This window comes from Perca flavescens, chromosome 23 (assembly GCF_004354835.1).
Source record: "Perca flavescens isolate YP-PL-M2 chromosome 23, PFLA_1.0, whole genome shotgun sequence".
Lineage (NCBI taxonomy): Eukaryota > Metazoa > Chordata > Actinopteri > Perciformes > Percidae > Perca > Perca flavescens.
This window is the reverse complement of record NC_041353.1, coordinates 25,288,282-25,302,132: the sequence shown is the minus strand read 5'-3', so window position 1 is coordinate 25,302,132 and position 13,851 is coordinate 25,288,282. Positions and strand designations below refer to the sequence as shown.

The 13,851-nt window shown below is 43.5% G+C and overlaps 1 protein-coding gene across 1 annotated transcript in view; it reads left to right on the top strand.

Annotated features, from left to right (window-relative positions):
* The first annotated feature begins 379 nt into the window (after positions 1-379).
* Positions 380-13,851, top strand: part of tmem178bb (transmembrane protein 178Bb) — a 103,314-nt gene continuing 89,842 nt past the window's right edge. The window contains exon 1 of the mRNA XM_028570269.1: positions 380-761. Coding sequence (XP_028426070.1) covers positions 380-761 — 382 coding nt within the window. The remainder of the gene's footprint in view (positions 762-13,851) is intronic.

Genomic DNA, 13,851 nt, shown 5'->3' with positions numbered 1-13,851 from the left:
TGTGGGCTGTGCAGTAGTGGCCGGATGAGACAATTTGTGTCAGATACAGTTTAGTAAGCTTGACTGATGTGTTGTGTGCAGGTTGGTGTCGCCCTGACAGACGGATGGATGCAGAAGATCCGGGGCTGAGATGAGATAAGCGCCCTCTCCGTCTCCGCCGAGCTGCTGCTGCATAACGCCGAGCAAACAGTAAAGACGCCCCAAAAACACCGGAACATTTCATTTGGCAAGTTAGCTGTGTCTTCTCTCTACACATCCTCGCCAGCCCGATGACGGTCCCGACGCTGCTCTCCTGAGGTGATGCGAGCTGAAGCCGCGGGACGCCGCAGAGGAGCTGTCCGTGTGTCGAGGTGCTGATGCGGCTGTGACAGAAGCGAGCATGGCTGCCGGGAAGTTGCTGCTCTACGCCGGGCTCTGTCTCTCTCTTTGCGCCCTGGGCATGCTGGCCGTGGCGATGTGCTCCGACCACTGGTACGAGACCGACGCCAGGAGGTACCGGGAGCGGTGCCGAAGCTTTTCCAGCCGCCGCAAGGACCCGGGCTTCATCTACATCCCCAACAACAGCCTGCCGCTGCGGGCCGGCCGGAGCAGCCCGCCCCGCTGGGAGGAGAAGCTGCTGCTGGCCCGCAGCCGGCGGCAGCTGTTCGCCATGAGCGCCGCGGATGAGTGCAGCAGGCAGTACAACTCCACCAACATGGGGCTGTGGAGGAAGTGCCATCGGCTGGGCTTCGACCAAGACATCGAAGACCTCATGCGGAAAGGTAAGAATGACACCAACACCTCAGACGGCTAATGAGGCTAAAGTTGTGGCAGTGGGCATTTTCAGACACCAACACCATTCATCACAAGAACATCAGTCCCCCTGCTCTGTGGGGAGTGTTCATTTGACCAAAGGGCGAACAAGGGCATCCGGCTGTTGTCTTTCTTTTCTGGAAGCAAATGTGGTCCAAATTAACCAAAGAGCTCCCCTGTCTCTGTATGTGAACGGCCTGGGGCTGCAGACTGGATGTTGTCATGCTATTTTTGCAGAAGCATGTTAATTAAGACGCAGTCCCTGTTCTCAGAGCTGATCTTTAACTTTAAGTATAGCAGCCTGACCCTTCAACTGCAAATAGTGACATCATCATTTCGGGGGGGGGGAAGGAGAGTAGGCCCCTAACACCCCCCATTATTTCATGCTGGTATAAAACATGGCCTATAGATTCATTGATGTATGATTATGGCACCAGTAGTCTACTGTGTATCAACAACGTTAATTTCCGGGATTGTTCAGGTGCTGCCGGAAAATTCCACCAGATGTCCCGTTCCGGTAGAATTGTGAGGACTATTGGTTAACTGCTCCTCAGATCTCTGCAGGGTAAATCCAGACAGCTAGCTAGACTATCTGTCCAATCTGAGTTTTCTGTTGCACGACTAAAACTACATTTGAACGTACACGTTCCACCAAAACAAATTCCTTCCCGAGGCTATTTTGCAGAGGCACCACGGCTCCGTCCGTCGCTTAGCGCCGCCGTCCGTCGCTTAGCGCCGCCCAAGATGATTGTGATTGGTTTAAAGAAATGCCGATAAACAAGAGCACGTTTTTTTTTTTGCCATCCAGGAATGCTGTGTGGACTAGGCAGACCCTCCATGGTCTGGCAATGTGAAACTAGGGCACACAGGGGTATCACAGTCTTACTGTAAAACTAGATTTGGATGCTGGCCATGTATCAGGTAACATACCCAACATTATTGAGTTGCATTTTCACAAAATATAAAGTCTTGATGCTTTTGAATTTAAAACATCATCAAAAAATATAAACAGACACCCTATAGTCCACAGTTCCCTCCAGTCTGTCCCACTGACACCCCTTGACACACAACCTATACATACCACACATAACAATCAGCGCTGGGGAGCTTCATTTAATGATCATATGGCGGGAGGCACCAAACTGCTGCTGCAGCAGAGCGTCTCCAGGCCAAGGTCCTGTGTCTGATCCTGATGTAAGCAGTGTGAAGACGGGGCGAGGGGAGGACTGGGGTCCCATATCCATGCTCTGCGTTTGGTGGCTTTGCTGTCGAGGTCTGATAGGTTGGGGGTAGGCCTGCAACAGTTATTACATCATTGTCTAATTGTCAATTTTGTTACGTAATCACGGTCTCTTTGTTTAACCGCAACGATTTGCTAACACTAGCTAAGATCTAAAGGGGTATGACTGTTGATGGTAATTGTTGATTTTCTTTAGATATGCCAAATGGTAATTCTATAAGTGATTTTTGGTCAGACTGCTGAGCTAAAGCTATGCTAGTGGTTGGCACTTGACCCTATACACGTTCATAGTGACAAGGGGGGGATGGTTTATGATAATGAAGAGACGTGTTTACTTAATAGGCTGTGTATTTGTGTTATTACATGATCTGGGTCACATGACAGTGATATATGAACATAGATGTATAAATAGACAATTATATGGTTAATCGCAATTATTTCTGAGACAATTAATAGTACAGTAAAATTTGGAATTTTTACAGCTCTAGTTGGGGGTGGGAAAGCCAATTCTTGTTGATGCAGTATGGGGTGATGCAAGTGAGTTTGTTTGTGTCGGTAGAAGTTAATATGTTGAACAGTAGAGGAGAATGGGTTGGAGTAGTAAGGTGACAGGGGTGACGGAGAGTGCTTTCAGTTTATGGATGTCAGTGATGTCAGTGTTATTGTCCAGGGTGAGTCCAAGGTATTTGAAGCATTCTACCATTTCTCTAGGTTGATAAATAGTGATTTAGTTTTATTTCTATTCAGATGGAGGTTGATGTTTGGGCACCATTGTGTGATGTGGGAGATGGAGTCCTGGTAGGCTAAGATTAGAGCTGGGCGATATGGAAAAAAATCAGATAATCAGAGACCAAATACTTCCATGTCGATATTGCAGCAATATTGTAAGGTTGGCTATTGGTAGCCTCATATAATGTAATAATAATGTACACTTTATCCCACAATTTTAATTTTAATCCCACAAGAGGAAATTAATTCTGTTGTTACACACAGGCCTGAATTACACACACATGAGTACCTATACATGCACTAATGGAGTGAGGGAGCTGCCCATGGAAAGGCACCCCGAGCAGTTGGGGGTTCAGTGCCTTGCTCAAGAGCACATTGGCAGTTACTATACAGCAAGCTAATATCAGCCGATATACCTGCCTGGCTGATTTATCAGTCTAGTTCTAATGTTCTGGCTGACGGTCACACAAAATAAGCAGTTTGAAGACAAACCAGCTGTCATTACTGTTAAACATTTTCTAGAATGAACATTTAATCCATGACACATGATGAAACATTACTGAGCTGAGCCCTGACACGAGGGTCATGCAACAATCACTGTATGAAACATGTACCGGTTAATTCCTACAGTTTAAAGTCATTCAACCAATGGAGGAGAGATGCTTGTGACCAAAATCAAAATTAATCCTAAAATCTGCTTCAGACATACCAGTTTCCACGTATGTCCCTGCAGCTGATAACACTGCACATCACAGTGTGCGTGTAAGTAAGTAAGTAAATTTTATTTATACAGCGCTTTTCACAGACAAGGTCACAAAGTGCTTTACAATGTGCATAGACAATAAAACATGGTAAAAATAGTCAATAGAATAAGATACAAGTACAACAAAATCAATTTTCAAATAAATAAAAGACATAGGCTACCCAAACGCTTGCCTGAACAAGTGAGTCTTCACTTGTCCCTTAAAACAATCCACATTCTCAGCAAACCTAATGCTAGTTGGTAAGGCATTCCAGAGTCTGGGCGCCATAGCCTCAAAGGCTCTGTCCCCACATGTTTTCAGACGAGTGCGTGGCATGACTAGCAGATTTTGATTAACAGACCTGAGAGACCGGGATGGAGTGTGTAAATGAATTATGTTGGCAAGATAGTCAGGGGCCTGACCATGCAGAGCCCTGTAGGTTATGGTCAGAATTTTGAATTGGATCCTGTAAGTTACAGGAAGCCAGTGAAGGGAGCAGAGTAAAGGGGTGATATGGGTACGCTTGTTTGATCTTGTAAGAAGCCTAGCAGCAGCATTTTGAATGGACTGCAGGCGGTGAAGGACAGATTTATTGACTGAGGAGAAAAGTGAATTGCAATAGTCAATGCAGGAGGAAATGAAAGCATGGATGAGCATCTCCAGTTCTAATTGAGAGACCACAGCCCTTAATTTGCTAATATTGCGTAAATGGAAAAAACAGGATTTGGTCAATGATTTGATGTGAGTGTCAAAAGATAGGGATTTGTCAAATATCACCCCAAGGTTCCTTAGACTGGGCCGGACCGCCGATGACAGAGACCCAATGTTCTGCCTGATCAGAGGAATAGCACTGTCTGGTGCTATGATTAAAACCTCAGTCTTGTCTGGGTTCAGCTGCAAAAAGCTTTCAGCCATCCAGTTGTTTATGGCGTCAATGCAATCTAGAAGCCTAGTAAGCTTTGATGTCTCATTTTGCCTAAAAGTAAAATGGAGTTGTATGTCATCTGCATAAAAATGATAAGAAATGTTAAAATTGCGAATAATCTGACCTAGAGGCAACATATATAAAATGAATAATATTGGGCCCAACACTGAACCCTGTGGAACGCCACAAGACAAGGGCGAAGATGCAGAATGGCAGTCCCCAATAGAGACCTCAAAAGTTCTATCTGAAAGATAGGATGCAAACCAGTCCAAGGCAACTCCTGATATGCCCACCCATTCATGCAGTCTCTTATTCATGATATGGTGGTCAACTGTGTCAAAGGCAGAACTAAGGTCTAAAAGTACTAACAAAGAGCATAGACCTACATCTGAGGCCATCTGAAGGTCATTATGGACTCTCACCACAGCCGTCTCAGTAGAATGTCTCTTCCTATAGCCTGACTGAAATCTGTCATATATCTCCAAATTCTCTAAAACAGCTGTAAGTTGATTAGCCACAGCCTTTTCGAGAATTTTGGACAACAATGGCAGCTTTGAGATAGGGCGATAGTTTTTTAACACTGTTGGGTCCAAATTAGGCTTCTTTAGTATAGGTTGGATAATAGCATGTTTCAAATAGGACGGGACACAGCCAGTGGCCAATGAGGAGTTGACAATAGCCACTATACTAGGCCCAATGGCAGGAAGTGCTTTTGAAAATAATGAGGGTGGTATTTTATCCAGTTGACAAAAGGACATTTTCATTTTCTTCGTCATGTTTAGGAGCTCCTGGAGGCTAATTGATTGGAAAGATTCAATAGTAATAGGCCTAGGTGAAGAAAGGCAGTCTACATTAAAATGTGGCCCAGGCCGAATACTTGATCTAATAGATTCAACCTTATCAATAAAAAAATGACAGCAGCCTATTACAGTCGTCTTGTGAGCATATTGTTGTCACAGTGGCAGGAGGAGAGACAATATTATTTATAGTATCAAATAAAACCTTGGGATTTCTCTTGGAAGAAGAGATTAAATTAGAAAAATAGACCGACCTCGAATTCTTAACTAAATTATTAAAATCCTGCATAAGCTCCTTAAGATACAGAACTTGTACTTTAAGCCCAGTGGATTTCCACAGGCGTTCAGTCCTACGACACCTCCTCCTTAGACAACGCACATCGTCCGTCATCCAAGGCGAGGCGTTAAAAATGGGCTTAGATTTTAACTTTAAAGGCGCCACTTCGTCCAACACAGAAGAGCAGAGGTCATTAAATGATTGCATTAAAAGCTCAACATCATTATTACCCATAGTGTTAAAGTCAAACCGGGAAATAAATTGCTCAACAGTTGTTTGAGTAATAATGCGCCAACATGTCAAACGTTTCCGGCACGGGGGATCACCAATGGTAGAGAGATCAAAAAAGATACACTTGGTGTCACTAATCAACATATCCTCACAGCATATAGAATTAACCTCCAGGCCTAGTGTAAAAACAAGGTCTAATGTATGACCACCAGCATGTGTGGGCCCATGAACATGCTGCTTTAGATTGTGTGAATCAGTAATACTAAGGAAATCTCTTGCAGCATGGTTATTGGCAACGTCAGTGTGCAAGTTAAAATCCCCAACCATTAATAGCTGTTCAAATTTAATAACAGATGACATAAAGTCCGTGAACTCAGACAACAACTGCCCAGCAGGACCAGGGGGCCGATAAATAAGAATGCAATAGAACGGCTTTAACCGACCAACTCTAGTGATTTGCAGTTCAAAAGATGAATAAGTTTCCACGCTCACCATTTGACAGGGGTAGATGTTTCTCCATACTACTGCAAGTCCTCCACCGCGGCCAGACAGACGCGGGGATCCAATAAACGAGCAGTCAACAGGACACAGCTCATTTAGATGAATAAACTCCGAATTACGTTGCCAGGTTTCTGTCAGAAATAAAAAGTCCAAGTTTTGCCTGGTGAAATCTTGCTAGGTTTGGCATGTGTGTGCGTGCGTGTGCGTGCGTGTGCGTGCGTGCGTGTGTGTGTGTGTGTGTGTGTGTGTGCTGCAGCTGTGCCTCCCTTTGAGGCCTCCCATCTGCAGTGCTGGGCAGCCCACACTCAGGGCTCAGTGTTCAGATGAATGGCTCCACAGAGCGCTCTGATCTCTTTCAGCTCTCGGCTCCATCAGCATGGAAAAGTAGAGTGGGGGTCTGTCATCACGATGCATCCCACAATGACTTGACATGGACGGCTCCGTCAGGACGGAGCTGTGGAGATGTGTTTGCGCTGGAGCTCCCAGTCACGGTCATCTGACCCACAGCTGCACTAACACTGCTGCTACTACCGCCAGTGTCAAGGCCAATTTATGCTTCTGATCCAGACTCAGTGGGTGTGATGGTCCGCTTGGCCGTGGCTTGGTTGCATTGCATTTCCCCTAGTCTCCCATGGCCAGACCTTCTTTCACAGCGCTGCGGAGGAAGGTCTGCCTAGTTTATTACCGGTAAGCAGTGGTGGAATGTAACTAAGTACATGTACCTAAGTAATGTAGTAAAAACTTGAGGTACTTGTACTTTACGTGAGTCTTTTCTTTTTTTTGCCACTATCTACTTCTATCTTCTTCACATCCTCCTGTGTGAAATGACAGGAAACATTCATACAATTATTAGCCACATATCTAAATCCTGATGAGTCATTTAACGCTGTCAGATAACGCTGTTTTTATATAAATAAACATAATAGTTGTTATGTCTCAGGAATGAATCATTATCCAGAAGCACTTATCATATCTCTGTGCACAGATCAACCCGGATTCACTTTCCCATTTGAACTTCATATTTAACAACCCTGAAAGGTTAATCTCTGCATGCTCATCCATCTCTCTGGCGTGGAGAGATTTAAAGAGAAGCCTCCATCTTCAGTTTGCCACTTCCACAATGAGAGCCATGCTGTGTTTGTGAGTGTAGGCTATTCCAACGGTGTTAATGGTGCACTATGAGTTCCTGCATGGTTTCAGCACGATTTCATTTTGATCTCAAATCATAGGCATCTCTCCTTGATCCGCTAGCTGCCTGCCCCCCGAACACACAGTGAAAAAGCCAAACAGCAGGGGCACAGGCTGTGCACCAAAATACAACAAACCACGTTCCAGCCAATCACCGACGAGATGGTTGGGGGAGGGGGTGGGGGTTAAAGTGGTTACACACCAACCAGACGGCCGACCCTCGGCAGAAAAACCAGTGGAAATGATCAGTCACGTCCTCGAGGTCCAGAAAACTGCCTCGGGACACACTGAGGCGACACCGACTTGAGAAACGTAATACGTCTCCATAGCAGCAGGCGGCGCTACTCTGTATTGTTGACCAGGAAATGAAAACCGGCAGCTGATTGGACGAACGCGTCACATGGGTTTGTTTTCTCCGGAAATTCAAAGCCAGACTGTCATGGTGGGCAACATGACAACAAAGGTCAGTTTAAAAGATTTTTCGTCAGATTTTGAGAGACTCTAGTCACCTTATTCCGCTCCCCATTTCCGGGTGAGTCCTGACTGTCCTGCCGGCAACTAAACATGTCAGGTCGGCCAAAATGAACGCCGACAGCCCCCCAGACTGACGACGGCACGGGACACACCGAACAGATTCGAGTCACTGACCTCGCCAGACTGTCTAACAGCCGATAATCAGCCCCGTGTGTCCCGGGCTTTAGAGACAGTTAGTCAGTTAGTCATGACAGTTACGGAAACATGGGGGGAGGGGAAAGCTTGCTCTGTTTTGTTTGGAATGTTCTTGGAAAGTCAGCAGAAGGGACGTCCTGCAGGAACTCATAGTGCACCTTTAAAGGGATGATGACCAGTGCTTTCTTTTCATCAACAAATCCCACGTGCAGACTCAAACACTGAATGTATCTACTAAGTATTAAGGGTGGGGAAATAAATCAAACATCATAGGTATTGTGATTTTTTTTGGTTTTGGTTAAAGAAAGAAAAGATAATCCCAATACTCAATACTATCCAATCCCTATACTTCTATGATCGCAATGAATGAAAATTACAATAATCCAATCAACACCCATGTATCAGGAAAGAATCAAATCGAGACCAAAGCATATTGCATGCATGTCCGTTGTATGGAACCCAAACAACATATACATCCATGCATCCATGTTCTTCGCAGGTAAAATGAATGATTACTTCCCTTGAATTTTGGTGAAAAATGATTTCAAAACAGCATCACGACCAAACTTTGACATAAACCAGTCTGTGATTCACTCAACATTCTCTGATCTTAACTATTGTATGAGTCAAAATAATTCATATCTGCTTTTTTTCAAAATCAAAAATTAGGTATAATGTCATTTTATTAGGTTTATTGACCTTTAATAAAAAAGTGTTGAAAAAAGGGATAAAAACGTTTAAAAAAGCACTAAAAGCATTAAAAAAATTTCAAAAAAGTCGGAAGAAGTTAGCAAATCGTATTTTTCAATTTTGACCCAGAATGACAAGTTCATGGTCGACAGTGAAGACAACACAAGGGTTATTTTCCTGTAATGAAAATGTGAGGTGATATTTATGTCTTCAGGGTTAGGGTTAGGGAACCAATGAACCACAGACAGAGTTGGGAAGTCACAACGTACTGGGCAGAGCAATCTAAAATCAGTGACATCGATACAAGTAAAAAATATATGTATTTTATATTTCGTCCATGGACACATTATCAGACTGTGATGCAGCAACGGCCCTGCTGGATGGACTCTCTGAAGAGAAGCTGTGGGACTCCAAATCTTCCTGCCTCACTGACAGACATATTGTACACATATTGTACAAAATACTAAAGCCCACTAGGGCTGCACAGTTATTCGCAATTTCATTGAAATCACAATATGGACTGGTGCATTATCCAAATCGCAGGGGGGGGGGTCAAACCATTCTGAATGAAGTATTGTGGTGCTGCAGAGACAAATCCTATCCTACAGACTAAAGAAAACATCTCTGTTTGGTACAGATCCTTGCATTAATCACACTATAATCATTTTAACTTTTTACATTTTTCAATGAAAATGACAATAATACAAAAATGATCATTCCCTCCAATATCGTGAATCATATCACAATATTAGTGAAAATAATCGCAATTAGATATTTTCCTCATATTGTGTAGCCTTATAGGCCATTATAACAAAATATTATAGGAAATCATCAAAGAAAACCTGTGATGCAGATATCTTCTCTCATTAGACTAGAGTGATTCTGCTGTCAAAGATATTAGATTTTTTCCCCCAGTTTAATAAATATTTAACATTAGGCTTTTTGTAGCCTAAGTAATACATAAGAACATATTTATAATGTATGTAGATCAGACAGATATTTAGATATTTAGGGATTGAGACAAGCATTGGGATAAGGACATTCTTGTTTGAATAACAGTCACTTCATAACATAGCCTTTTCTTAGGGGACCCTGCTGGGCTTGCATATTCACTAATCCATCCATGGGTTTATTACAAACCCTTTCATGCTTGAATATATGTTGGCAAATTGCATTACAACATTAATATTTATAGGCATTTGTAAACAAGCGACAATATGGAACCTCTTATAATCTCAGTAAGTGGATTTAAAGAAGCAATCTAAAGGTACAGGTCTGTATTCACTGTGAAATATTACTGTGTACAATGTTGAGTTTCTATTCCACTACATTTCAGAGGCAAATATTGTACGCTTTATTCCACTACATGCACACGTCAGCTATAGTTACAAATCACTTAGCTCATTAAGATTTCACACGCACATTGTATGATGAGCTCATGAAATATGTGGGTCAATTTTTTTGCATGAGTACTTACACTGTTGTTACTTTAAGTACATTTTAATCTGTTACTTTTACATGTCTTTTAACATTGTTGTTGTTGAATCCATAGGGAGAAAAGGGAAGTTTACAAGCCTGTCTGTACAAATAAAATGTCAAGTCAAGTCAGCTTTATTGATCACAGATCACAGTTTGCCGTCAGGGGCTTTAAACTCTGTAGAGAGCATCCGACACCCTCTGTCCTTAGACCCTCGCTTCATTCGTCTGTCCAGTTAGAGGAGTTTTCCCTCATTGAGGGAAAACTCCTCTAACTGGACAGACGGACGGTCTAGAAGAGACCAGCATAATATAATTACAGTGTAATATTATACTTAAAATGTTAACATATGTAAACAAAATGAATACAGTATCTACAGTAGCTTCGTGGTGTGTTGATCTATATTAAGTTACATCAACACCAACCACTCAACCCGTTCTCACTCCGAACTCATAAAATACAGATGCTTGGCCAGTGTCTCTCAGCATCAGATATGATGCAAAAAGAACCCTTCAGTGTGTGTGTAGGACGCACAGAGCAGAGCAGTAGTATTAAGAGAGATAACGGTAGCGAGTAGTATGAAAGCCTGAGATTCCTCGTAGGGAGGTTGGTTGGGGGAGGGGGTGGATGGGTCAAACAACACAGGACTATCACCCAGGAGACCGGGGTTCATGTCCCGCATGTCACTTTTCCTAAACCCAACTGTCCCGTTCTTCTTTTCCTAAACCCAACCGTCCCGTTCTTCTTTACCTAAACCCAACCGTCCTGTTCCTCTTTTCCTAAACCCAACCGTCCTGTTCCTCTTTACCTAAACCCAACTGTCCCGTTCTTCTTTACCTAAACCCAACTGTCCCGTTCTTCTTTACCTAAACCCAACTGTCCCGTTCTTCTTTTCCTAAACCCAACTGTCCCGTTCTTCTTTACCTAAACCCAACCGTCCTGTTCTTCTTTACCTAAACCCAACTGTCCCGTTCTTCTTTACCTAAACCCAACTGTCCCGTTCATGTCCCGCGTGTCACGAAAACGTACCTTTTATAAGCCCACCCACCACCTTTTCCTTAACCTAACTGCGTCAAAAGTCCCGACAACAATCCTGACCCAGCGCGTTTAGATAAAGCGGGTTTAGATCTGCCGCTAAAGGAGACTTTTAGCGTCAATAACACCTAACAATAGCACCTGAACAAGCCTCCGTATTTTAGGCGATGGGAGTGAGAATGTGTAGCTGGTCTACATATCCCTGCCTCTGCTGAATTATTTTTATCCCCGGTGAGGACAAAATGTACCCCCCCTCAAAGTGATCAGTGCTAACTTACCAATAGACCATATATTATATACCTAAAATAGAAGTATTTTAAACTAAGTAAAGCGCTGTAACGTGAACAGTCTACAGTGCCATAGAAGGATCACATCAGAGTAGCAGTTGCTGGTTGGATTTAGCCGCTACAGACCTCCAGGACACCGGCTAAAAGTGATGGTATTTTGTTTTCGCTGGGGAGTGAATTCTGCTCTCCGGCTTGAAAGCACTGTTTTATGTTGACACCACGTTGTGCTATTTCATTCTGAGATTATTTTCCATTGGATGTTGAAGTTGATAAATAAGTGTTTTGGCTTGGCCGGCTGAGTGACTCTATATTCATGGTGGTATTGGAAGGGGGATTTCATTCTTCGATATTTTGTTTAGTTGTGCATGATCAAAACACATCCCTCCCCCCCTCTGCTTTTTTCTCATATTGCACGCTGAATGTAGTCACTGTGAGAATGAATCCAAAGAGACATTATAGTACAGAACAGGATCAGGACATGTACTGAGTTGACCTGTAGTTTGTGCAGTCATCCCCTACCTTAAATAGGTCACTACCATATCATCATTCATTCAGCATACAACTCAGGTTGATAATCCCAACAGTTGGCATATGTTAGCTTGGTTTGGGAATGCCGTGACTGGCAGCAGCAGCAGCAGCTCACTGACGCCTCGCCATCTGTTGTCGCTCTGTGAGGAAAAGACCTTTCAGGTTCTGATCAAGACATTAACAGTCCCGTCCGAGCAGAAGGAACAGGGACAGCCTCCGGATTGGATCACCTGGCTCCCAGGGGGCGCTGAATTATGAGGAGGGCTAAATTAGGCACTGTAGGGGTCTAAAGGGGCCTCGGAGGTGCCTTGTCAATGAACCTGCTGGCAAAGCTGCCCATCTAACAGACACATGGAAGCTGCTTTCACTTCTGGTTTGACCGGCTGCTGGGTGATTATTAGGAGAAGGAAGATGGAAGCGGATCAGCTTTCGATGTTTAATCCTAGTGACAGTGAGTCTGCTCATTGTCTGTATGGTGATGTGGACCAGTGGTTCCCAACCATTTTGGTCCGAGGTCGCCCCACCCAACAGCCTTGTCAGATGAACTCACGTATCCCGTCATCAGTTCACAATGTGCTACAAATGTTTAACACTCTTCATTATATAAAAGTAGATATTGTTAATTATTTCAAACAATTGAGCTGTCAATATTTAGGCTGGTTTGGTCATCAATCGTAAAACTACAACCCTACTAGGCTGCAACCACTATATATATATATATATATATTTAATAATTAATAATATTTGACCATTTATCCACTATAACGTTACTTTTAGCGTGGCGTGGAGTGCGAAAGATGTGAGCTTACCAGACCTCTGTAGCCGCTGCTAGCATTACAGTCGTGGAAGAAAATGTTACCTTATTTTATAATAATAAAAGAGTCAGCTAAAAGACATGTTATGTAATGGAGTCCACCTAGAGGTGTGAAAATGACTTTCTCTCTTGTTGAGTCTCTGATTGGCGCAGCAGTAGCTTAGTCTGCAGGGACTTAGTCGGCGGTTCAATTCCCAAGCATGGAGTGTGGACTGGTAGCCACTTATCCTCCTAATCTACATCCCACATCCACAGCTATTCATTCTAGTATCTTTGTGGGCAGGCCCTGCTTACATGAGGGCCCTGTTTACTCAGTCACACTCCCCCCCACTAACTCTTACAATGTACTTAGGGTATGTTTGTGTTGTATTAAGACATCCTCTATCCCTGCAGCCATGTTGCATTCAGTGTAGGGCACAGGTATGAGAGTGAGTTTATTTCTGTGTGACATAATTTGTTGTGGTTGTGGCCACAGCAGCAGACGCTGGGGGGGGGAGGGAGGGAGGGGGGGTTCACTCACCTTCCTGGAAACACTTAAATTATTCAGACACATGTGGCATCCTCCTCATTAAGTGCCCCTGCAGCCCAGCCGACCACACCTCCAGACTAATGGAACACAGACATATGTACATCCCAAATTGTCATCCACCCAAATATGATTGAAAATATTTTCAAAGTATGTCAAAATACAGGAGGAGTTATTTTACGTGCACTTGAATACTGTGAAATACCATTCTGTTCTACAGCCCGCCTAAGTGGCGTAAGAAAATGAAAACTGAAAACTGAGTTTAAGCTTTGAGCAACCTTTCCCTTTCAGGATTACTCACACGTCCTGTTTTATGTCTGTTGGTTGTTTTCAAGTCTTTTTATTCATACGTGAATGGTGTTTCGGGTTCATGGTGTATTTTCAGAGCGTGTGAGGTGAACA